Genomic DNA, 25603 nt, shown 5'->3' on the forward strand with positions numbered 1-25603 from the left:
TCCACCGTGAGTGCAAACATCCATAGTAGGCCTTTCATTATCCTCATGGGACATGGCAGGGCAGGGGTGGGGAACCAGCACAAGCCCAGCATAAAGCTCTCATTACCGCTTTTGACATAAGTAATAAAGTACTTTATTTCTGCCCAGGAGTCTCATATATTTTGCTAATATCCATGATACAGTAAATAAGCTAACTTGTTAATTTGAATGTAGGATAAAAGCTCGTACTCTACTCAATTCTTGTTACTCAAACTTTTTGATTTTACAGAAAGTAAAATCCCACACACTGGGGATTATTGTGAAAATGCTACCTTTAATTATGAGAAGTAGCAATATGTAAATCACAACTACCATCTGCAATCATTATCACAAGTGATTTGCAACACTGCCCTTATATAAATTTTAGCAGAAGCACAAGGAGAGCTTTTTTTCTGGGCCTTAGTTATTTGCTTTGACTTTGCCCCAAGAGTTAAGTTATTACAGTTCTTATTAAAAAAATTCCCTCATATTAATCATTAATATCTAGCAAAGTTATCAGATGGCTTTAGGTCAGCTAGTAGGGACCTTTGGAAGAGTATGCAATATATAACTGACATACAATAAATTGCTAATAAAGTACATGATTTGGTAAATTTTGTAACATGTATGCACCAGGGAAATACTTACCACAGTCAAGGTAATGAACATATTCATCACCCCAGGAGTTCCCATGTGTCCTTTGCAATTCCTCCTTCCTGCCTCTTTCCACCAATCCTGTTACCTGCAGGCGATCATTAATCTGTGTTCTGTCACTACAGAGTAGTTAACAATAGATTAGTTTAATTTTCTAGAGTTTTCTATAGTTGGAATTAGATGGTATGAAATTTCTGCACTGTTTCTTTCCCTCAGCTTAATTATTTTGAGATTTATCCATGTTGTTCCAAGTATCAATAATTAATTGCTTCTATCACTGAGTACTATTCTATTGTATATATTGCATGTATAATTTATTTACTCACTCACAGCAGATGGTTATTTGTGCTATTTACAGTTTTTGGCATTCCAAATAAAGCTGTTAGGATTACTGTTATATAAGTCTTTGTAAAGATGTCTGTGGATACTTTAAAAAGTTTGTGCTTTGGAAGATAATGCAAATTTCCCATGAAGTTTCTGAAGATCCCTCATTTTGTTTCATTTTTCTTGGAAAAAAAAAAAAACCTAGGAGTAGAATGGCTGGATCATAGGGTACCTGATACTGAACTTTTAAAGAAAATACCAGACTTTTTCTATAGTGGTTGTACTGTATTACCACCAGTAGTGTAAGCCAAGACTTGATTTAGTCTTTCTACATTTTAGTCATTCTAATAGGTACTAATGGGTAGTGGTAATTTATTGTCATTTTAATTTGTATTTCTCTAATAACTAATGGAATTGAATATCTTTTCATATCTTTATTTACTATCTATCTTTTTGGTGAAATATCTGCTTAAATCTTTCACTCATTTACAACTTTGCATTTTTTTCTTATCATTGAGTTTTTAAGAGTTTGTCATATATGAAGGTGCTTCAAAATGTTCATGGAAAATGAAACTAAAATGAAAAATGAAACTAAAAGATAGGCTTATTGGGGCCTGCACAGTGGTGTAGCAGGTAAAGCCTCTGCCTGCAGTGCCAGCATCTCATATGGGCACTGGTTTGAGTCCCGGATGCTCCACTTCCAATCTAGCGCTCTGCTATTGCCTCGGAAAGCAGTTGAAGATGGCCCAAGTCCTTGGGCCCCTACACTCATGTGGGAGACCAAGAGGAAGATCCTGGCTCCTGGCTTTGGATCAGCCCAGCTCCAGCCATTGTGGCCATTTAGGGAGTGAACCAGTGGATGGAATTCCGGCCTTTCTCTCTGTCTCTCCCTCTCTCTGTATGTAATTCTACCTCTCAAATAAATACGTAAATCTTAAAAAATGTAGTCACTTTTTGTCTCTTTTTCTTGCCTTATTGCACTGCCTAAAAACTGTGGTTTAGTCTGGTCTGTTGGGGCCTCTGGCAGTCAAAGAAGGCAGTTTGGCTAGGGTAGAGACAGGCAGTAAGGAAAACAGCCACCATGGTGGGGGGCGGGCTTTGGCCGGTAGGTATAGCCATGCCTGCCTGCCTCTGTTAGGACCTGTCAGGCCACTGAGGCCTCGAATCCCCAAACCAAAACTGGGCACAGATAATCTAAAGGATAGTGGAATGGCTGCTGCTTGAGAAAGGTCCTCGGCTGCACATTCCAAATGGCTGAGACAAGACACTGAAAAAGAGAGACAGAGGGAGAGGGAGAGGGAGAGGGAGAGGGAGAGGGGGAGGGAGAGGGAGAGGGAGAGACTTTACCAACCAGCCCTTCTGCAACCAACACTATCTTATTATACTAATATCTATAGAATTTATAAAAATATCATCTCTGTCATTCATTATTTGAGTAGTTGTATCTCTTTTTTTCCCTGATCTCTTTGCCTCGAGATTGGTCAATTTTATTATCTTCATAAAGAGACAGCTTTTGGGTTCACTGACTTTTTTTCCACTGTTTTTCATTTTACCAATCTCTACTCTGATCTTCACCATTTCCTTCTCCTACTTACTTGAAGGGCTCATTTGCTTTTTTTTTTTTCCCCTCTTTTCATGAAGTAGAAGCTGCAGTCATTGATATGGGATCATTCTTTTTTTCTAATATGGAGTTTAGTGCTCTAAATTCCCCAACTTTGATATGTTATATGTTCACTTTCACTCAGTTCAAAAGACTTTCTAGATTCTTTTGATTTATTATTGAAGATTTATTTGAAAGGCAGAGCAACAGAGAGGGAGGGAGTAAGGGAAGAGAGAGGGAGGGAGAGAGAAACAGACAGGTATTTTTCATTCACTCCCCTAAATGACTTCAACAGTCAGAGCTAGGCTAGGCTGAAGCCAGGAACCAGGGACTTCATCCAGGTCTGCTACATGGGTTGCAGGTGACCAGGTACTTCAGCCATCATCTGCTGCCTTCCCAGGTACCTTAGCAGGAAGCTGGATTGGAAGCAGAGCAGCCAGGACTTGAACCAGCCCTCCAACATGGGAGGCTAGCATAGCAAACAGTGGCTTAACCCACTGCACCACAATGCCAGTCCCTTGATTAACTGTTTAATTGTAAGAAATTTGGAAGTGTTCTGTTTAGTTTCTGATTATTTTATAATTTCCCAGAGACTTTTTTGTAACTGATTTCTTATTTACTTCCATTGTGTTCAGAAAATATACTTCGGATGACTTGCAGCCTTTTAAATTTAATGATATTTTTTATGTGACCTAGAATGTGATCTGTCTTGTTAAATGTCCCACATGTACTTGAGAAGAATGTGCATGGTGCTGTTGTTGAGTGCAGAGTTATATAAATGTCAATTAGGCCAAGTTTGTTGAAGTTTTCTATCTTTACGGATTTTTTTCTGGTAGGCTACATTTAACATTTTTATCAAAAATACAAATCTGCAACTGGATCTAACTATTATTATATTGTTAAAATAGTGTTATTCACCTGGCATCCAAACACACACGCACATGCACACACACAGCCACGGATTTAGAGGCCACAGAACTGAAATGAAATGAGCATCTGATGGGGATGTTGCACCGCTGAACAAGTTCTATTGTTCAGCAAAGCATTTTCAAAGTGGCTATTTTATCTTTCCTTGTTTGACCTTGTAAGCTACTTAACTGCAAAATGTATTTTCATTCACAGCGCTTATTATTTTATTCTTTATGCCAAGTCATGCTCCCACAGCAAATGCAACAAGCTGAAAAATCTTCAAGAGAATGAAGCAAATATAGGTGTTTCTACTTCAATGCTGTTTACAGCTATTCCTGTCTTTACAGGATGTATAAATGCTTGATAAAGCTTGCTTGTTGCAAAATCACATATAAAAATAATGGGGACAGGAAAAAACATGATGTGGCCGTAACCAGAGTACTAATATAATAATAATTATCCCAATACCCTGTATTGAGAAAATTAAAAAGGATAATGGGGCACAGAATGAGACCCCTGGGTAGAGATGTTACTTTAGATACCTGGTCAGTGAAGCCTTCAATGAGGAGGTGACATGGGGGCCAAGAACTAGAGGATGCAAGGGAGCCAGTCATGGGCAGACCTGGGGAAGACTGACAGGCAAAGGAAACCACAAGGGATAGGAAGTACCAAACCATGAGATGGGAGCAAGCTTAGTGTGGTGGAGGAACCAAATGAAAAGTGACTGGGGAAGCCTCGGGTATACTCAGATCAGAGCGCCATGTGTTTATGCCATGCTGAGGTTCACCCAGCCAGCCAAGTCTTTGCTGCTTAACCATCGCCCATCCTCTGTGCCTAAAATTCCAGAAGGCCTGCCAGACAACTACAGCTGGCTGATCCTCACCTAAGTGCCAAATTCATAGGCAACAGAGCACAGCACACTTGCTGGCCACAAGGTGTGAGGCTGGTATGGGGCTGGATGAGTTGGGTCTGGGAGGGGGTTGCCGCATTCCGACTGTGGGCACCGTGCAGAAGCAGGCTGTGGGCCTGCGGAGGGGGCAGCAGCTCTCAGGAGGCACCTGCCGACAGCCAGGCGGGATGCAGGCACGGCGGCGTGCTGGGGTGGAGAGCCGGGGCTGCCCTGAGGGAAGGCTCCAATATCAGCAACAGCAGCGTTCTGCGAGTCCCTTCAGATGAAGTCATCATTTTGCTTCTGTGGTCAGCCCGGAGCCCTGGATACTTACCGTGGCGAGCCAGTGACTTTACAGCCAGCCAGAACTGTCCAGCAGAACAGCCGTGCAGTAGGGCTTTGGCAGAAGCCTTAACCCACCCAGAGTGGCTTGTCATTCAGAAACTTTTCTCCACATGGTCTTTTTGTGTGTGTTTGTATTACACACAAATACAAACATCTCACCCTCTCAGGGACTGCACTGCACCCTCCTTTGCGGGGCGAGAGATGCTCCCTTCTCTTTGCTGGGTACCTCTGGAGCAGTTAGTACAATCCCAGGCTAGACCTTTCTTCTTCTCACGAGGGAACTGTACTGCCAAGTCAGGCCAGTTTCAGGCAGAACTCATGCATGAGAGGGGGAGACGAGTTGGCTGACTCTGGCTAGCAGCTTGGGGGTTTCAGGATTTGGTTTATGGGGAATAAGAAACTAGGCATGGGGCTGCTTACCTGTTCTTCCTGCAGCGAATGGTGAAGGCAAGAAAAAAGAGCATCAGAAGAAGGCCACAGCTGAGCAAAGTCCACACAACACCCAAGAGGGCAGGAGATAATGAAGGGAGGCTCTTACTGCTATGGTGCGAAGAGGTCTGAGGACAGAATAAAGGAAAATGGTTAGGACGGCAGGATCTTGCGTAGACCAAACGTGAATACCCCATCATCACCAGAGCTGGGAAACAGTATGTCCTGCATGACTGGTTCCTCTGCCCCCACCCCACAGCCGCCACCACCAACAGCACTACCAACACCAGCAACAGGTCTCACTTACAATTGTCGTCCCGCAGAGATCATGAAGGGGTCTCTTATCCAACTCCTGGCCAGGAACACTGTCACATAAGTCAGAGCAGTTTATTTCAGACTCCATGTCACCAAGCACTGGTATGGTGTGCACTTACTCACAGTCTCGGTTACCCGCAGGGAGGGATGCAGCTCTTTGATGCAAACACAAGAGCAACTCAAATCTTTTCTTCAGAGGCCCCATATTGGAGCTGGCTCCTGGCTCAGAATCCAGGATGAAAAACCCATTCACGTGGAAGCGAAGGGTTATTTCATGAGGCTGCTTCATCAGATGCCCTCCAGCATCAGACATTGTCTAACGGGTCCCCTGCTGCCGGGGAGTCCAGAGAGGACCACTTTGCAACCATCTGCTTCCACAAAGCGGCGATTCTGGCTTGCCACCAGATGGCAGTCACTGCTCCAAGTACTCACACCCTGAAGAAAGGAAAGCAATAAAACTTGTCACACACACACACACAAACACAACACATATGTAACACAGACGATTTATCACAAAGGTCTAACATTTCACATATTTTAATTATATGTAGCCATATTTTTATTATATATGGAGTACTTCAAAAAGTTGAATTAAAAGATGAGTTTATTTTGGTACAAAATATTTTGAAAATCATGTATTTTTTGTAACATATTTTCATGGAACTTTTTGAAGTATTCTCATAGATTTGTATACACTTATAAAGACCATAAAGGTTTGAAATTATTTAAAAATCATATTAAGCAGCATTTTAAAGACAAAGGGAAAACATCTTTAACAATTTCTTGGTTTGACTTTGCAGTTTCTCTTCGGTCCCTTACAGCCCAGCACCATAAGAACTTTAGTTTAGACATGGTCAAGTTGACCTTTTTGTCCTTCTGGGAAACTCCCTGCCATTCCAAGATCTCTGTGCAGCTCATGGCTTAGGCTGTGCTTCTGGGTGGCACGAGGCTCAAGTGCCCCATGCTGTCTCCATTCCCTCAGTGAATGGAGGAAAATTCTATGTCCCATCAGCTGGGGTCACAGAAGGGTACCCAAGTCCTTTATCAAACTGTTAGACTAACAGAAGTAAGACAGGCTACCCAGGTAACTGGGAGAGAAACTGAGGGAAGTAGGAACACCTAGAGTCTGTGGCCGGAGGATGGTGTTACTTTTCTCAGATGATGCTTGCAATATGAATACTATAATCTAAAAAGAAGTTCAACCTTGGGGGACAAAAGCAGAGAAGTAAAAGTTCAAATTAGCGCCAGCAGAAAAGGCAAACAACCATAATTCTCTGAAGTAATCCATCCTTTAATAGAGAAAATAGAGTTGAAATTTTACTAATTGGAATTTTTAAAAGAATGCTACTTCTGGTTTAGGTTCTTGAAACAGCATAGTTTTCTTTGATTGTGGAGGAAACTTGGACAAGGAAAAAGATATCAACTACTATAATTCCAATAAGCACTGAACATAGGACCTACTTTTAAGCCAGAACAATACTGACAGGTGTAGAATGCCAGCTTTGGATTCTGTGTGCTTAGGCATGAACAATATAGCACCAGGTGCTGCCCATTCATTGGCCTCTCAAATGTTCCTGAATTATTTACGTTTATTACAATGAAATCCCAGAAGAATTAAAAGCCACCATCTCCCACCAAGACATTTAAATTCTTGTGGAGTCAGATTACTGAATGTGAAATTAAGAAGCAAATATAAAATCCTGACTATCTGCATTCTAATTTAGGTGAGATTTCAACTCATGACAGAAGAGCATTTTTTGTTTTTCCTTTTCTTAAAAATTAGATATCTCCTGTTGAGCCTTCTAGCATAAAGTAATATCACAAACCACAGGGAGGACTAACCCACAAGAGGGACTGGAAGAAGATTTTTTTTTCCTACATGACCTTTTTAATCATACTGGCGAATAAGTACACTTGTATTTGAACTGTGAAGTCTATGTTAATGTATCCTTATATCGTATGGGAGAAGTGAGACTATATATGTATGGTTGTGTAAATATAAAATCTAATTTAGCTTTTACTTTATGTTTTTTAGTTTTTACTTCTGTAGTGTTGTGTGATATAAACATCTTTTCAAATAAGAAAATGTGAAAGCAGAGAAGTGGAGAAACTTGCTCCAAATCTGCAGAGGAAGAACCTGAATCCAGGGATTTATATTCCAAGGTCAACGTCTTCCCAGTACACACTCTACATAGGGCGTACACTCTGGACTGACTTCCCTCGTATCAATAGCCTGTTGGGTTTCTCCAGGTTTTGTTCCCAGAGCTGCACTCCTGTAATCCCCTGGAGCATGGCACACCACAGTGCATTAGTACCAGTGCTTCTCAACCGGGGCAATTTTACATCCCAGGGGACATTTAGCAACGTTGGAGACATTTGTGGCTGTCAAAATGGGAAGCTGGTGCCACCGAGATGCAGTAGGCAGAAGCCAGGAATGTGAGTACACATCCTACAATTCACAGTATGCTTGAAACAACAAAGAATTATCTCATACCAGGTGTCAATAATGCTAAGATTGAGAATGTTTATGGATCCCAGAAGGGCTGACAACAATAAGCCCAAATCATCTTTGAGAGTCTATGAACAGCCGGCGCTGCGGCTCAATAGGCTAATCCTCTGCCTGTGGCGCTGGCACACCGGGTTCTAGTCCCAGTCGGGGTGCCGGATTCTGTCCTGGTTGCCCCTCTTCCAGGCCAGCTCTCTGCTGTGGCCCGGGTGTGCAGTGGAGGATGGCCCAAGTGCTTGGGCCCTGCACCCACATGGGAGACCAGGAGAAGCACCTGGCTCCTGGCTTCGGATCAGCGTGGTGCGCCGGCCGCAGTGCGCCGGCCATGGTGGCCATTGGAGGGTGAACCAAAGGAAAAGGAAGACCTTTCTCTCTGTCTCTCTCTCACTGTCCACTCTGCCTGTCAAAAGAGAAAAAAGAAAAAAAAAAGAGAGTCTATGAACAAGATGGGATTGTCTATCTGACCATAAAGTTCTGTGGGATGCAAATCTGACTTGGGATAAATTTCTGACTACATTCTACAGCTCCCCTTTGACAAAATTAATCTATTGGCTTGGAAGTTTGAATGCTAGACCCTCCTCCACTCCAAGGATATCCTGTGTAGGAACTTTATATAACATGATATTGGGCTCCCAGCTCCAACTACACATTGTCACACAAGCCTACACATGAGGAGCTGGTAAAACAGAGAATGACTCAGTCATTGAGAAGAGAGAGTTGAAAGTTGAATGGTGTCAAAGTATTGCATAACTGGGAAAGTGGGTGGCACTTAGAGAGTAATGATGAGGCATCTGATTACAAGATAAAATTCAGAATCTAATACATACAGAGAAAGGTATTCCAGTCCCCTCCAAAAACAACCCTCCTGACATGCCCAACACAAAGTCACTAGGGATAAGCCATCTATGTTGCAGACAGTAGTAGACTCAAGGCCATGTATGGTAGTAACTGAAATTTACTTGACAGACATTACAAAATCCTCCCAGTGATTAGAATCATAAAAATTGATGCTGCATTGGGTACACTGTTCTCAAGTGCAAGATGGTCTTTCACAGGTTCACAATTCTCAACAGCCCCCAGTATTTCCACAAAATCTTCTCTGTTCTTTTTTTTTTCTTTTTTCTTTCTTTTTTTTTGACAGGCAGAGTGGATAGTGAGAGAGAGAGACAGAGAGAAAGGTTTTCCTTTTTGCCATTGGTTCACCCTCCAATGGCCGCTGCGGCCGGCGCATCTCGCTGATCCAAAGCCAGGAGCCAGGTGCTTCTCCTGGTCTCCCATGGGGTGCAGGGCCCAAGCACTTGGGCCATCCTCCACTGCCTTCCCGGGCCATAGCAGAGAACTGGCCTGGAAGAGGGGCAACTGGGATAGAATCTGGAGCCCCAACTGGGATAAGAACCCAGTGTGCCGGCGCCGCAAGGCGGAGGATTAGCCTCTTAAGCCACGGCGCCAGCCCCCTGTTCTTATATTCCATTTTTTTATGGCCATTGAAAAACTAGTCACACATCAACTGTCTTATAACAGTTATTTTGCAGTGGGTATGATTTCTACTTCATCCCATGAAAAACTGACTGGTATTGGAAATACTTTCTGTCCACAAACAGCTTGAAAACCAGACAAAGCATATGAAACAACTCTTTGCAGGCATTGGATCATGCATATTATAGGAATGTGTTTCCTAAGAAATCCTGTCTAGAGGCAGTTTATGGACCACAGCACATGCTGGGAAAAGCAACAGAAATCTAGAAGTCTTGCTGATGTATGAAGAACAGATTGAAGCATGGGGTAGTTGAGGTGTGTGGAAATTGTGTGAGTAATGGTGAAGAGAGAGGGAAGGCAGGAGAGAGGGATGGATGGAAGGGGGGAGGGAGAAAGCAAAAGAGAGAGTGAGAGAGCTGGAGAGCTAGAAAGCGAGAGAGAGAGAGACAGAGAGAGAGAGGAAGTACTTTGGGAATATGCAGGCAGTTTCTATGGTGTTTTCCTGAGTACTGATCACACCATTAGAAAGAAAAACCTACTCAAAGTTGAAGAAATAGCTCCTGGTAGGCAGTAGCTGAGCAATTCCCAGAGTTCACATGGGGCTGGAAATACCTGTGTTCCCATCAACCAGAGTAGAGGACCCTAAAATATACAGGGCATTGGGTAGAATCCTCAGAAAAGCCATGTCTCATTATTAGAACTAAACCCTAAATCAGAAGCTACTCTAGAGCTTTCCCAATAATGCTCAGAAGAAAGTTTCAAAAGGATCAAATTCATCCACAAAGAACTCAACAGCATTCTAGAACACAATCAAATACTCTTAAGGATATAACAAGATCTATAATTCAACAACATAAAATCCAAAATGTCCAACATCCAATAAAGAACTAGCATGTATTCACAGAGGCAAGAAAGTGATCTATATGTTTAAAAAACACAGAAATAACAAAAATGATATAGCTAGCACACAAAGACTTTAAAACAATTACTATAAATGTGTTCTAGGATATAAAGCAAAACACAAACAAAATTAGGAGAGAAATGAAAAATAAGAAGACTCAAATGGAACTTTTAGAGATAAAAATATAATCTGAAAATACCACATTACACATCACAACAAATATTGGCTAACATAAATAAATCTTTTTCTAAAGATTTATTTATTTATTTGAAAGGCAGAGTTACAGAGAGGCAGAGGCAGAGGCAGAGAGAGAGAGAGAGGGAGAGAGAGAGATCCTCCATCTGCTGGTTCACTCCCCAAATGACCGTAATGGCCAGAGCGGAGCCAATCCAAAGCCAGGAGCCAGAGGCTTCTTCCAGGTCTCCCAGGTGGGTGCAGGGGCCCAAGGACTTGGGCCATATTCCACTACTTTCCTAGGCCATAGCAGAGAGCTGGTTGAAAGTGGAGGAGTCCTCCAAGATGGCGGAATAGGGAGGGAGCATACTGATAGTCTGGGAAAAGATAGTTTAATAAAAGTGGAGATACTGTAGTTTCAGGGAAGAGTTAGGGAAAAAAAACTGCAGAGGAAACTCTTCCAGAACTAGTGGGACACAGTGGACCTAGGTGGAGGGCACGGGCACCCACGGCTTGGGACCCCAGCTGCCGAGTCTATGCACCAGCACTGGAAAGGGAGGTGAGGTCTCAGCCTGAGACACTGGCGGGAAAGCGGCAGGAAGAGCCTAGAGGGAACGAGGCTTGAGCCCAGTGGGGGAAAGGTCACCAGGCTAACTGGAGGAGAGAAAAAATTAAATAAATAAAAGGGACCGGTATGGACATGATTCTCTCTCTCCACTCACCTTACAAAGGCAAGCAAGACAAAGAACAGGCACCATTTTGGACATACATAAAAGCTGTGCCACCTCAGGGCTGCGCCCGCCCTCAGCCAAACAGAAAAACCTGACTCTGGTGGGGAGAAATAACAGGTGTGCAATTAGTAACTGAGACTGTGAAAAAAAAAAAAACTGAGGGTGTGTGAGAGAACTCACGGAGTCCCTGAGACGTGAGTACTCAGTGGGAAAAGCCACAAACTCGGTAACCTAGGCAACCCGGTGGGAGCTTGCAGGGGAATCGGAGCTTACACTGAGGACTGCACAGATCTTTTGTGTGGTCCTTGGGACAGAGTAAACGAATATTATATCCACAGGGACCAGAGCTAAGACACTGATTGTCTTCAATTCCGCTCAGCTGTGCAGAATTACTTCCCTTCTGAATTAAAAAGAGAGAGAGAGGGAGAGAGAGAGACAGACAGACAGAGAGAGAGAAAGAGATTTACCACACCTAACCTGGATGTGTCACCTTTGGCACACCCTTAACCCTGAAGAGCTGAACAGAGCTCTCTGGCCACACCCATCACAAGCCACTAAAGACCCACCAAAAACAGACAGTCCACTTAATCTAGAGTCATAGTATAACGAGAAGAGCCACCACAGCAAGGAAATAAAAAAGAGGAAGAAACCAAAGAATATCTCCACAATGCCAAGCAACAAATGAAGAAACCAAGGAAACAAGAACAAGGAAGACATTATGATGCCCCCAAATGAAAAGACACTCCAACTCAAGATTATGAAAATGATGAGATGGAAGAAATGCAAGAAGCAGATCTCAAAAAATTTATGATAAGAACATCTAGAAGTTCTCAAAAACAAATTCTTGAACTACAGAAATCCTTACTGGACAGGGTAGAAAATCTCTCTCGTGAAAATGAAATATTAAGGAGGAATCAAAATGAAATGAAACAACTAGTAGAACAAGAAATTGTGATAGTGACGAGAAATCATAATGAAATGAAGAATTCAATAGATCAAATGACAAACACATTAGAGAGCCTTAAAAACAGAATGGGCGAAGCAGAAGAGAGAATATCAGACTTAGAAGACAGAGAACAGGAAAGTATACAGTCAAACCAAAGAAAAGAAGAGGAAATTAGAAATCTAAAAAACATTGTTGGGAATCTACAGGATGCTATTAAAAAACCCAACATTCGAATTCTAGGAGTTCCTGAAGGCATTGAGAGAGAGAAAGGATTAGAAGGCCTTTTTAGTGAGATACTTGCAGAGAACTTCCCGGGTTTGGAGAAGGACAGAGACATCCTAGTACAGGAAGCTCATAGAACCCCTAATAAACATGACCAAAAGAGATCCTCACCATGACGCGTTGTAATCAAACTCACCACAGTGAAACATAAAGAAAAGATTCTAAAATGTGCAAGAGAGAAACGTCAGATTACTCTCAGAGGATCTCCAATTAGACTCACAGCAGACTTCTCATCAGAAACCCTACAGGCTAGGAGGGAATGGATATAGGATGTAGCCCAGGTACTAAAAGAAAAAACCTGCCAGCCCAGAATATTATATTCTGCAAAGCTCTCACTTCTGAATGAAGGTGAAATAAAGACCTTTCATAGCAAACAGAAATTGAAAGAATTTGTTGCCACTTGTCCTGCCCTGCAAAAGATGCTTAAAGATGTGTTACACACAGAAACACAGAAACACGGCCATCAATATGAAAGAAGGTAAAGGAAGAAAACCTCCCAGTAAAAGATCATAGGAAGTTCAAAGCATATATTAGAAATATCTTTGGGGAAACGGCACGGCAAAGTCACTGCTTATCAATAGTCACATTCAACGTTAATGGCCTCAACTCTCCAGTTAAAAGAAACAGACTGACTGAATGGATTAAGGAACAAAACCCATCTATTTGCTGCTTACAAGAAACACATCTTTCCAACAAAGATGCATGCAGACTGAAAGTGAAAGGCTGGAAAAAGATATTCCATGCCAACAGAAACCAAAAAAGAGCTGGCATAGCCATATTAATATCAAACAAAATAAACTTTAACACAAAAACTGTTAAGAGAGACAAAGAGGGGCACTATATAATGATTAAGGGTTCAATTCAACAGGAAGATGTAACTATTATAAATGTATATGCACCTAATTACAGGGCACCGGTTTATTTAAAAGATATGTTAAGGGACTTAAAGGGAGAATTAGACTCCAATACAATAGTAATGTGGGACTTCAATACTCCACTCTCAGAAATAGACAGATCAACCGGACAGAAGATCAACAAGGAAATAGCAAATTTAATCGACACTATAGCCCAAATGGATATAACAGATATCTACAGAACTTTCAATCCTACATTTAAAGAATTTACATTCTTCTCAGCAGTGCATGGAACCTACTCTAGGATTGACCACATACTAGGTCATAAAGCAAGTCTCAGCAAATTAAAAAGAATTAGAATCATACAATTCAGCTTCTCAGACAACAGTGGAATGAAGTTGGAAATTAGCAACTCAGGAATCCCTAAGCGTATGCAAACACGTGGAGACTGAACAACATGCTCCTGAATGAACGCTGGGTCATAGAAGAAATCAAAAGAGAAATCAAAAACTTTCTGGATGTAAATGAGGATAACAACACAACATATCAAAACTTATTGGATACAGCAAAAGCAGTTAAGAGGAAAGTTTATAGCAATAGGTGCCTACATCAAGAAATTGGAAAGGCACCAAGTAAATGAATTTTCAATGCATCTCAAGGATCTAGAAAAACTGCAGCAAACCAGACCCAAAACTAGTTGGAAAAGAGAAATAGTTAAAATCAGAGAAGAAATCAACAGGATTGAATCCAAAAAAACATTACAAAAGATGAGCCAAATGAAGAGCTCATTTTTTGAAAAAATAAACAAAATCGACACACCATTGGCCCAACTAAAAAAAGAAGCGAAGGCCAGCGCCGTGGCTCAATAGGCTAATCCTCTGCCTGAGGCATTGGCACCCTGGGTTCTAGTCCTGGCTGGGGCGCCGATTCTTTCCTGGTTGCTCCTCTTCCAGTCCAGCTCTCTGCTGTGGCCCGGGAGTGCAGTGGAGGATGGCCCAAGGCCTTGGGCCCTGCACCCACATGGGAGACCAGGAGAAGCAGCTGGCTCCTGCCTTCAGATCAGCACGGTATGCCGGCCGCAGCGTGCCAGCCACACTGGCTATTGGGGGTGAACCAACAGAAAAGGAAGACCTTACTCTCTGTCTCTCTCTCTCACTGTCCACTCTGCCTGTAAAAAAGAAAGAAAAAAGAAAAGACCCGAGTCAATAAAATCAGAGATGAAAAAGGAAATATAACAATAGACACCACAGAAATAAAAAGAATCATCAGAAATTACTATGAAGAGTTGTATGCCAGCAAACAGGGAAATCTATCAGAAATGGATAGATTCCTGGACACATGCAACCTACCTAAATTGAACCAGGAAGACATCGAAAACCTAAACAGACCTATAACTGTGACAGAAATTGAAACAGTAATAAAGGCCCTCCCAACAAAGTAAAGCCCAGGACCAGATGGATTCACTGCTGAATTCTACCAGATATTTAACCCCAAATCTTCTCAAACTATTTAGAACAATCGAAAAAGAGGGAATCCTCCCAAATTCTTTCTATGAAGCCAGCATCACCTTAATCCCTAAGCCTGAAAAAGATGCAGCATTGAAAGAAAATTATAGACCAATATCCCTGATGAACATAGACGCAAAAATCCTCAATAAAATTCTGACCAATAGAATGCAACAACACATCAGAAAGATCATCCACCCAGACCAAGTGGGATTTATCCCTGGTATGCAGGATGGTTCAACGTCCGCAAAACAATCAACGTAATACACTACATTAACAGGCTGCAGAAGAAAAACCATATGATTATCTCAATAGATGCAGAGAAAGCATTCAATAAAATACAACACCCTTTCATGATGAAAACTCGAAATTAGGTATAGAAGGAACATTCCTCAATACAATCAAAGCAATTTATGAAAAACCCATGGCCAGCATCCTACCGAATGGCGAAAAGTTGGAAGCATTTCCACTGAGATCTGGTACCAGACAGGGATGCCCACTCTCACCACTGCTATTCAACATAGTTCTGGAAGTTTTAGCCAGAGCCATTAGGCAAGAACAAGAAATTAAAGGGATACAAATTGGGAAGGAAGAAGTCAAACTATCCCTCTTTGCAGATGATATGATTCTTTATTTAGGGGATCCAAAGAATTCTACTAAGAGACTGCTGGAACTCATTGAAGAGTTTGGCAAAGTAGCAGGATATAAAATCAATGCACAAAAATCAATGGCCTTTGTATACACAGGCAATGCCACGGCTGAGGAAGAACTTCTAAGATCAATCCCATTCACAATAGCTACAAAAACAATCAAATACCTTGGAATAAACTTAACCAAGGGCATTAAAGATCTCCACGATGAAATTTACAAAACCTTAAAGAAAGAAATAGAAGAGGATACCAAAAAATGGAAAAATCTTCCATGCTCATGGATTGGAAGTATCAATATCATCAAAATGTCTATTCTCCCAAAAGGAATTTATAGATTTAATGCGATACCAATCAAAATACCAAAGACATTCTTCTCAGATACGGAAAAAATGATGCTGAAATTCATATGGAGGCACAGGAGACCTTGAATAGCTAAATCAATCTTGTACAACAAAAACAAAGCCGGAGGCATCACAATACCAGATTTCAGGACATACTACAGGGCAGTTGTAATTAAAACAGCATGGTACTGGTACAGAAACAGATGGATAGACCAATGGAACAGAATAGAAACACCACAAATCAATCCAAACATCTACAGCCAACTTATATTTGATCAAGGATCTGAAACCAATTCCTGGAGTAAGGACAGTCTATTCAATAAATGGTGCTGGGAAAACTGGATTTCCACATGCAGAAGCATGAAGCAAGAACCCTACTTTACACGTTACACACATATCCACTCAACATGGATTAAAGATCTAAATCTATGACCCGACACCATCAAACTATTAGAGAACATTGGAGAAACCCTGCAAGATATAGGCACAGGCAAATACTTCTTGGAAAAGACCCCAGAGGCACATGCAGTCAAAGCCAAAATTAACTACTGGGATTGCATCAAATTGAGAAGTTTCTGTATGGCAAAAGAAACAGTCAGGAAAGTGAAGAGGCAACCAACAGAATGGGAAAAAATATTTGCAAACTATGCAACAGACAAAGGATTAATAACCAGAATCTACAAAGAGATCAAGAAACTCCACAACAACAAAACAAACAACCCACTTAAGAGATGGGCCAAGGACCTCAATAGACATTTTTCGAAAGAGGAAATCCAAATGGCCAACAGACACATGAAAAAATGTTCAGGATCAATAGCAATCAGGGAAATGCAAATCAAAACCACAATGAGGTTTCACCTCCCCCCAGTTAAAATGGCTCATGTACAGAAATCTACCAACAACAGATGCTGGCAAGGCTATGGGGAAAAAGGGACACTAACTCACTGTTGGTGGGAATGCAAACTGGTAAAGCCACTATGGAAGTCAGTCTGGAGATTCCTCAGAAACCTGAATATAACCCCACCATTCAACCCAGCCATCCCACTCCTTGGAATTTACCCAAAGGAAATTAAATTGGCAAACAAAAAATCTGTCTGCATCTTAATGTTTACTGCAGCTCAGTTCACAATAGCTAAGACCTGGAATCAACCTAAATGCCCATCAACAGTAGACTGGATAAAGAAATTATGGGATATGTACTCTATAGAATACTATTCAGCAGTAAAATACAATGAAATTGGGTCATTTGCAACAAAATGGAGGAATCTGGAACACACCATGCTGAGTGAAATAAGCCAGTCCCAAAGGGACAAATATCATATGTTCTCCCTGACCGGTGACAACTAACTGAGCACCAAAAAGGAAACCTGTTGAAGTGAAATGGACACTATGAGAAACAGTGACTTGATCAGCCCTTGTACTGACTGTTGATGAACAACTTAATACTTGATCCCTTTCAGTTTTTTTTTTGTTTGTTTTTGTTGTTCTACTTAATACTATTGGTTGAACTCTTTGATTAACACACAGTTATTCCTAGGTGTTGAAATTTAACTGAAAAGTGATCCCTGTTAAATATAAGAGTGGGATTAAGAGAGGGAGGAGATGTACAATTTGGGACATGCTCAATCTGACTTGCTCCAAACAGTAGAATTAGAAAGGTGCCAGGGGATTCCAATTCAATCCCATCAAGGTGGCATGTACCAATGCCATCTCACTAGTCAAAGTGATCAGTTTCAGTTCACAATTGATCATAATGATAGGTCTAAGAGTCAAAGGGATCACATAAACAAGACTAGTGTCTGCTAATACTAACTGATAGAATTAAAAAGGAGAGAATGATCCAACATGGGAAGTGGAATACAGAGCAGACTCATAGAATGGCAGATGTCCTAAACAGCACTCTGGCTCCAGAATCAGCCCTTAAGGCAGTAGGATCTGGCTGAAGAGCCCATGAGAGTATTTTAGGCATGGAAAGCCAAGACACTCTGGCAAAATACAAACAAACAAACAAACAAACAAACAAAAAACACTGAAAGATCTCTGCAAATGAGATCCTAGTGGAAAGAATGGGCCATCAAAGAAGGAGGTGCCTTTCTCTGAAGGGAGGAGAGAACTTCCACTTTGACTATGACTTTGCCTAAATAAGATCAGAGTTGGTAAACTCAAAAGGCTTCCATAGCCTTGGAAACTCATGACAAGAGCCTCAGGTGATTACTGATGCCATAAACAAGAGTGTCAAATTGTTAAGTCAACAACAGGAGTCACTGTGCACTTACTCCCCATGTAGGATCTCTGTCCTTAATGTGTTGTACAATGTGAATTAATGCTATAACTAGTACTCAAACAGTATTTTGCACTTTGTGTTTCTGTGTGGGTGCAAACTGTTGAAATCTTTACTTAATATATACTAAATTGAATTTTTGTATATAAAGATAATTGAAAATGAATCTTGATGTGAATGGAATGGGAGAGAGAGCAGGAGATGGGAGGGTTGTGGGTGGGAGGGAAGTTATGGGGGGGGGAGCCACTGTAATCCAAAAGCTGTACCTTGGAAATTTATATTTATTAAATAAACGTAAAAAAAAAAAAAAAAAGAAAGCGGAGCAGCCAGGACTAGAACCAGCGCCCATATGGGATGCTGGCAATGTAGGCAATGGCTTTACCCACTATACCACAGTGCCAGCCCCAATATTGGTTAACTTAAAGGCACAGCAATAGAACTTATCCAAAAAAAGGACAGAGGAAAAAATAATCAATAAAAATGAACATAGCCTCAGTGATGAACAGAACAACAGCAGTGGTCTACCATACATGTAATTGGAGCTTTGGCAAAAATGGAGGCATTTGAGTAGGAAAAAATACTTGAAATAACTAATAACCAAAAATTTTCATGTCTGATATAAAGTCTAAACCCATAGATTCAACCTCAACTAACTATATACAGAAAACACACACACACAAACACAAATTGTAATTGCTGAAAACTGGTGATAAAGGTGAAATTTTTGGTGAAACCAGATTACATAGAGAGAAATAATAGAAATATTTAGAACAAGAGCTGGTGTTGTGGCCTAAGCAGGTGAATCTGCTGCCTGTAACATCGCCATCCCATATGAGTGCAGGTTCGCTTCCCCATTGCTCCACCCACTTCCAATCCAGCTCCCTGCTAATGGCCTGGGAAAAGCAGCAGAAGATGGCCCAAGTGCTTGGATCCCTGCATCTATGTGGGAGATCTGGAAGAAGCTCCTGGCTCTTAATTTTGGCCTGGCCCAGCCCCAGCTGTTGCAGCCATTTGGGGAGTGAACCAGCAGATGCAAGATTTCTCTCTCTCTCCCTCTCTCTCTCTGTAACTCTGACTTTTAAATAAATAATAATATTAATATTACTAATAAAGATTTTAAAAAAGTAGTTACAACAAAAATTATGCAAGCCAGAGAGAATGGAATGATTATCTTTAGAGTGATACCTCCAAAAAATGACAACTGAGAATATAATACTCACTGAAAATATCTTTCTGAAATGAAGGTCAAATCTATTTTCAGAGAAAAAAAATCTTAGAGACTTGCACTATAAGACATGTTAGAGGTAATTCTTAAAGCAGAAGTAAAATGGTACTAGTTGCAAATATGGATCTATTCAAAGGAATTCAGAGTTCTATAAAAGATAAATGTGAGCAAGTGTAAAAAAATCACTTTTGTTATTTTTAAAAGCTATGCTCATAAGCATGTACTTATTGGTAAAATAACACAATGAATTCTCATTTCACCCATATCACATAGCCTTTCATTTTTTAAACACAGTTGCCTGGGGTCATGTTCTCCTTGAGTTGGAGCCTGAATTACCAGCAACAAAGCTGAATGATGATGGAGTTGCAGGGCTAGTAACTGATGTGATGAATGTGTAAGGGAAGAATTTTTATACATTAATATATTTCTCCATAATTACACATTCCCTTTTTTTCCAAAACTCTGTTGCTGCTGGTATTCATTCACTTATCAAAAATAATTCTGAGTAGCAACAATGTGACAGGCTCTGTTGTAGCCACTGAATACATTGGTTAAGAAATTAAAGATCCCGGACTGTGGCCTAGTAGACTAAGCCTCTGCCTGTGGTGCTGGCATCCCATATGGGTGCTGGTTCTTGTCCTGGCTGCTCCACTTCCCATCCAGCTCTCTGCCTATGGCCTAGGAAAGCAGTAGAAGGTGGCCCAACGGCTTGGGCCTCTGCACCTGCGTGGGAGACCTGGAAGAAGCTCCTGACTCCTGGCTTCAGATTGGCCCAGCTCCAGCCGATGCAGCCATTTGGGCAGTGGACCTGCGGATGGAAGACCTCTCTCTCAGTCTCACCATCTCACTGGCTGTAACTGTACTTCTCAAACAAATAAATAAAACATGTTTTAAAAAATAAAGAAAATAAAGATCTCTAACTTTAAAAGAATTTGTATTCCATTGGGGGAGGCAAACATTAATCAGTGGAGACAACACATAAATGAATGAAATAATATGTTAAAAGGTATTGAGGACAATGAAGGAAAAGGCTGCTCAGGGAAAGCGGATGTGGGAATATCAAAAAAGGTGTGGAGTAGTTTTAACAGACATTGTCCAATTTGTCCTCATGAACCTAAAATGTCAAACAGTGATTCTATAGCAAAAGTTATTACAGCTTTCCACAACAATCTCTCTTTCATTAGCAAAGGGAATTGGCATTGATGATATCAGCATGGATGATAAAAGAGTAATCTACTCAGAGTCCACTGACAATTATCAGCTAAGCAAACTAACTTTGGGGAGGCCTTTTCTACAGCAGTTCTCACATTCCTGGTGTCCTACACAGAGTACCTAGACTGCTTAGGCTCAGCTTTGCCTTCCACAGAACCTTCCCATGAGCACCCTCACTTGAAAGTCCCCTCTTTGATCTAATCCCATCTGATTTTCACATTTCAGTGATTCCTGAATTGGTTGTCTTGGCATGCAGTTCTGCTTTAGATTGTATTTAAATTTGTAGCTGTTCTTAAAACTCAGAAAAAGAGAATAACAAGCATTCAAAATTAATCATTAATACATTAGCATACTCCTTCCAGATTACCCACTCCCAATTACCCACAGTGTCCCCTCCAAGAAAAATCACTCTACTGTTTATTTTTTTAAGATTTATTTATTTATCTGAAAGACAGAATTACAGAGAGAGAAGGATTCTATCTGCTGGTTCACTCCCCAAATGGCTGCAATGGCTGGAGCTAGGCCAATTCGGAGCCAGGAGCCAGGGGCTTCTTCCAGGTCTTCCATGTGGGTGCAGGGACCCAAGGACTTGGGCCATCTTCTACTGCTTTCCCAGGCCATAGCAGAGAGCAAAATTGGAAGTGGAGCTACCGGGACTCGAACTGGGGCCCATATAGTATTACGGCACTGCAGGCGGCGGCTTTACCCATTACACCATAGCGCTAGCCCCTCTAGTGTTTATTTTAAATAAATAACGTGTGATTCAAAAAGAGTGAGGAATATCTTAACTTCAAAAAAAAGGACAAGGAGGGACTGGCACTGTGGCATAACGGGTAAAGCTGCTGCCTGCTATGTCGGCATTCCATATCCCAGCTGCTCCACTTCCTATCCAGCTCCATGCTAATGTGCCTGGGAAAGCAGTGAAAGATGGCATAAGTCTTTGGGTCCCTGTACCCACATGGGAGACATGAGAGAAACTCCCGGCACCTGGATTTGAACTGGCCTAGCTCCGGTCACTGCAGCCATCTGGGGGAATGAACCAGCAAATGGAAGACGTCTCTATCTGTTTCCCTCGATCTCTGTAATTCTGACTTTCAAATAAATAAATCTTTAGAGAGCGGCAACATGGTGGAATAGGAAGGAAGCACACTATTAGTTCGGGGGAGAGACAGGTTAATAACAGTGGAGATACTGCAGGGTCAAGGAGAGTAGGGGAAGAAACAGCAGAGGAAACTCTTCTGGAACTAGTGATTCACAGTGGACCTGTGTGGAGAGCGTGGGAGCCCAAGTTCGGGACACCAGCAGCAGACTCAACGCACCAGCGCTGGAACGCGAGGTGAGCCAACCCTCAATAGCCCGAGACACCAGCGGGCAAGCGGAAAGAGGAGACTAGAGGGAACGAGGCTTGAAACTCTGTGGGGAAAAGTTCACCAGGCTAACTAGAAGAGAGAGAGGAAAAAAAAAAGTGACCGATACGGACACAAGTTTCTCTCTCTCCGCTCACCCCTCAAAGGCGAGCAAGACAAAGAGCAGGCGCCATTTTGGACATACGTCATAAGCAGGGCAACCTCAGGTCTGCACTGGCCCTGAGCCTAGCAGAAAAACCTGACTCTGTGAGGAGGGGTGAAATAACAGGAGATTAGCATCTAACTTGGCAACCCAGTGGCAGACTGCAGGAGAATTGGAGCCCACACTGAGGGCAGCAGATTCCCTGTGTGGTCCTTGGGAAAGAGCTTCCAATCTTTGGCTCCTGTGGGTAAATCATTTGCCTGCTAACTACCTCCAATTACGTTCAGCTGTGTGGAACTACTTCCCTTTTGAATCAAAAAAAGAAAGAAAGAAAGAGAGATTTACCACACCTAACCTGGGAGTGTCATCTTTGACACACCCTCAACCCTGAGGAACCAAACACAGCTCTCAGTCCACACTCATCTCAAGCCTCTAAGGCTCCACCGAAAGCAGACAGTCCACTTAATCTAGAGCCATAGTATAACAAGAAAAAACACCACAGTGAAGAAACCAAATATTCCCAACATGCCAAACAACAAATGCAAAAACCGAGGTAACAAGAACAAGGAAGACACTATGACGCCCCCAAATGAAAAAGACACCCCAATTCAAGATTATGAAGATGATGAGATAGAAGAAATGCAAGAAGCGGATCTCAAAAAATTGATAAGAACATTAAGAAATTCTCAAAAACAAATTCTTGAACTACAGAAATCCTTAATGGACAAGATAGAAAATCTTTCCCATGAAAATGAAATATTAAGGAGGAATCAAAATGAAATGAAACAACTAGTAGAACACGAAACTGTGATAGTGACAAAAAACCACAATGATATGAAGAATTCAATAGATCAAATGACAAACACATTAGAGAGCCTTAAAAACAGAATGGGCGAAGCAGAAGAGAGAATATCAGACTTAGAAGACAGAGAACAGGAAAGGAAACAAGCAAACCAAAGAAAAGAAGAAGAAATTAGAAATCTAGAAAATATTGTCGGGAATCTACAGGATACTATTAAAAAACCCAACATTCGGGTTCCAGGAGTTCCTGAAGGCATGGAGAGGGAGAAAGGATTAGAAGGCATTTTCAGTGAGATACTAGCAGAAAATTTCCCAGGTTTGGAGAAGGACAGAGACATCTTAGTACTGGAAGCTTATAGAACCCCTAATAAACATGACCAAAAGAGATCCTCACCACGACATGTTGTAATCAAACTCACCACAGTGAAACATAAAGAAAAGATCCTGAAATGTGCAAGAGAGAAATGTCAGATTACTCTCAGAGGATCTCCAATTAGACTCACAGCAGACTTCTCATCAGAAACCCTACAAGCTAGAAGGGAATGGCGAGACATAGCCCAGGTACTAAGAGAGAAAAACTGCCAGCCCAGAATATTATATCCTGCAAAGCTCTCATTTGTACAGTGATCTGCCCTCAAGGAGACCCAACAGGCCAGTCCACTGCAGTGGCTTTCAATGTGGTAAGCCTGGGCTTCAGCAGAAGTCAACTTGGGAAGAGCCCTGGCAGCTCTGCCAAGAGCTGGATCACTGGAAATGGATCTGCCCTGGAGTCGAAGGATGCCCAGGTCAGAGCCACAGATCTTATTGGCTCTAAGCTGAAAAGCCCTTCACTCAGCCCAACTTCCAAAGTGACCACTGCAGCTGAGGGGATGGTCAAGTAGGGTCAGCAACATTGCAGGCAGAACTGTAAATTTCTTGTTAGAGATGCCACCTGCCTTTACCTGGCCAGCTCTCCTCCCAGGCCAGCTAAGTAATGAAAGTCAACAGAGTGCCTTCCCCTAGGAGGTTCACACCTCCCTTTGGATGTACCCCATGTGAAGAGATAGATAGGTCTGGGTCTCTTAACTTACAAGGCCTAAAGCCCACCAGATTATTATCAAGCCCCTTCTATCAGGTTCTATTTGCCTCTAAATCAGAAAACTTAATTGTAGCTTAGACAGCACCTTTCTTAGCTCCTCTAATGTTGACTCTGTCCTTTGTTCTAGACCCTGTCCAGCACACTTGGGCCTCATTCCTTTGTAATCATAACCTCTACCACCAATGGCTCTACTCCCAACCTGTGTGTACTGATGGTCCTCTTCCCCACTTAATGCTGTATAATTGTTCAAACCTGGTAAATGCCACTCTTAGGATCATTGGTTACTATCCTCACTCTGTCTTTTATGACCTTGTCTACATATGATCAGAATCGGGAAACTTGGAAGGCTTCTATAGCCTTGGCAACTCATGACGAGAGCCTAGGGTGGTTACTGGCACCATAAACTAGAGTGTCAATTTGTTGGGTCAACAACAGGAGCCACTGTGCACTTGCTCCTCATGTGGGATCTCTGTCCTTAATGTGCTGTACATTTTGATTTAATGCTATAACTAGTACTTAAACAGTATGTTTCACTTTGTGTTTCTATGTGGGTGCAAACTGTTGAAATCTTTATACTAAATTGATCTTCTTATATAAAGAGAATTGAAAATGAATCTTGATGCATATGGAAGGGGAGAGGGAGCGGGAGAGGGGAGGGTTGCGGGTGGGAGGGAAGTTATGGGAGGGGGAAGCCATTGTAATCCATAAGCTGTACACTGGAAATTTATATTCATTAAATAAAAGTTAAAAAATAAAAATAAAAAAAATAAAAAAAGAGAAATCTTTACTTAGTATATACTGAATCGATCTTCTGTATATAAAGATAATGAAAATGAAAAAAAAAAAAACCTTGGTGTTAAATTGGAAACTACATAGAAAATTAATCAATCTTTTTAAAAAAAAATATCATGCAGGATCTCTGTCATTAATATGCTGTACACTGTTATTTAATGCTATAACTAGTACTCCAACAGTATTTTTTCACTTTGTGTTTCTATGTGAGGGCAAACTGTTGAAATCTTTATATATACTAAACTGATTTTCTGTATATAAAGAGAATTGAAAATGAAAAAAAATAAAAATAAAAAATAAATAAATCTTTAAAAAAATTAAAAATTAAAATTACAAGGAAATAGCTATATACAGCTATGATTTTGCAGCATAAGTTGTTTACAACAACAAAAGCAAGATCCTGGGGTGAACATTTGGCCCAAAGTTGAGATGCCAGTGGGGATGCCCATATCCTATATTAGAGAATCTAGGTTTGACACCAGTTCCAGCTTGTGACTCTAGCTTCCTGCTAATGCAGATCCTGGGATGTAAGCAATATTGGCAAGTAATTGGGTTCTTGTCACTCATGTGAGATATCTGGATTGAGATCCTAGTTCCAGGCTTTGGTTCAACTTAGTCCTGGCCATTGTGAGCATTTGGAGAGTGAACCAGAGGATTGGAGCTCTGTCTCTCAAATAAACACTTTAAAAAAAACTCTCAAAAAAGCAAGATGCAAAACATGTATATAATATGGTACCTTTTTTGGAAGAAAGTGCACAGGATATATATAGGTCATTGGCTTATTTTCAAAAAGTATATGGAAGAATAGGGACGTAACATAACAAGAGGGAAGGGACAGGCAGACAAAATAGACTGC

The 25603-nt window shown here is 41.4% G+C and overlaps 1 protein-coding gene across 2 annotated transcripts in view; it reads right to left on the minus strand.

Moving 5' to 3' along the window:
• GPR156 (G protein-coupled receptor 156) overlaps positions 1–25603 on the minus strand; it is a 113614-nt gene that overhangs the window by 58521 nt on the left and 29490 nt on the right. Inside the window, exons 2-3 of one of the 2 annotated variants that reach the window (XM_062208663.1) lie at positions 5476–5918; positions 5160–5296 (exon numbers count right to left, since the gene is read on the minus strand). In XM_062208663.1, the coding sequence (XP_062064647.1) occupies positions 5160–5296; positions 5476–5571 (233 nt within the window). In that variant the 5' untranslated portion in view covers positions 5572–5918. Of the gene's footprint in view, positions 1–5159; positions 5297–5475; positions 5919–25603 lie in introns of those variants that run through there. The other variant, XM_062208665.1, reaches the window with a different exon arrangement.

This window comes from Lepus europaeus, chromosome 2 (assembly GCF_033115175.1).
Source record: "Lepus europaeus isolate LE1 chromosome 2, mLepTim1.pri, whole genome shotgun sequence".
Classification (NCBI taxonomy): domain Eukaryota; kingdom Metazoa; phylum Chordata; class Mammalia; order Lagomorpha; family Leporidae; genus Lepus; species Lepus europaeus.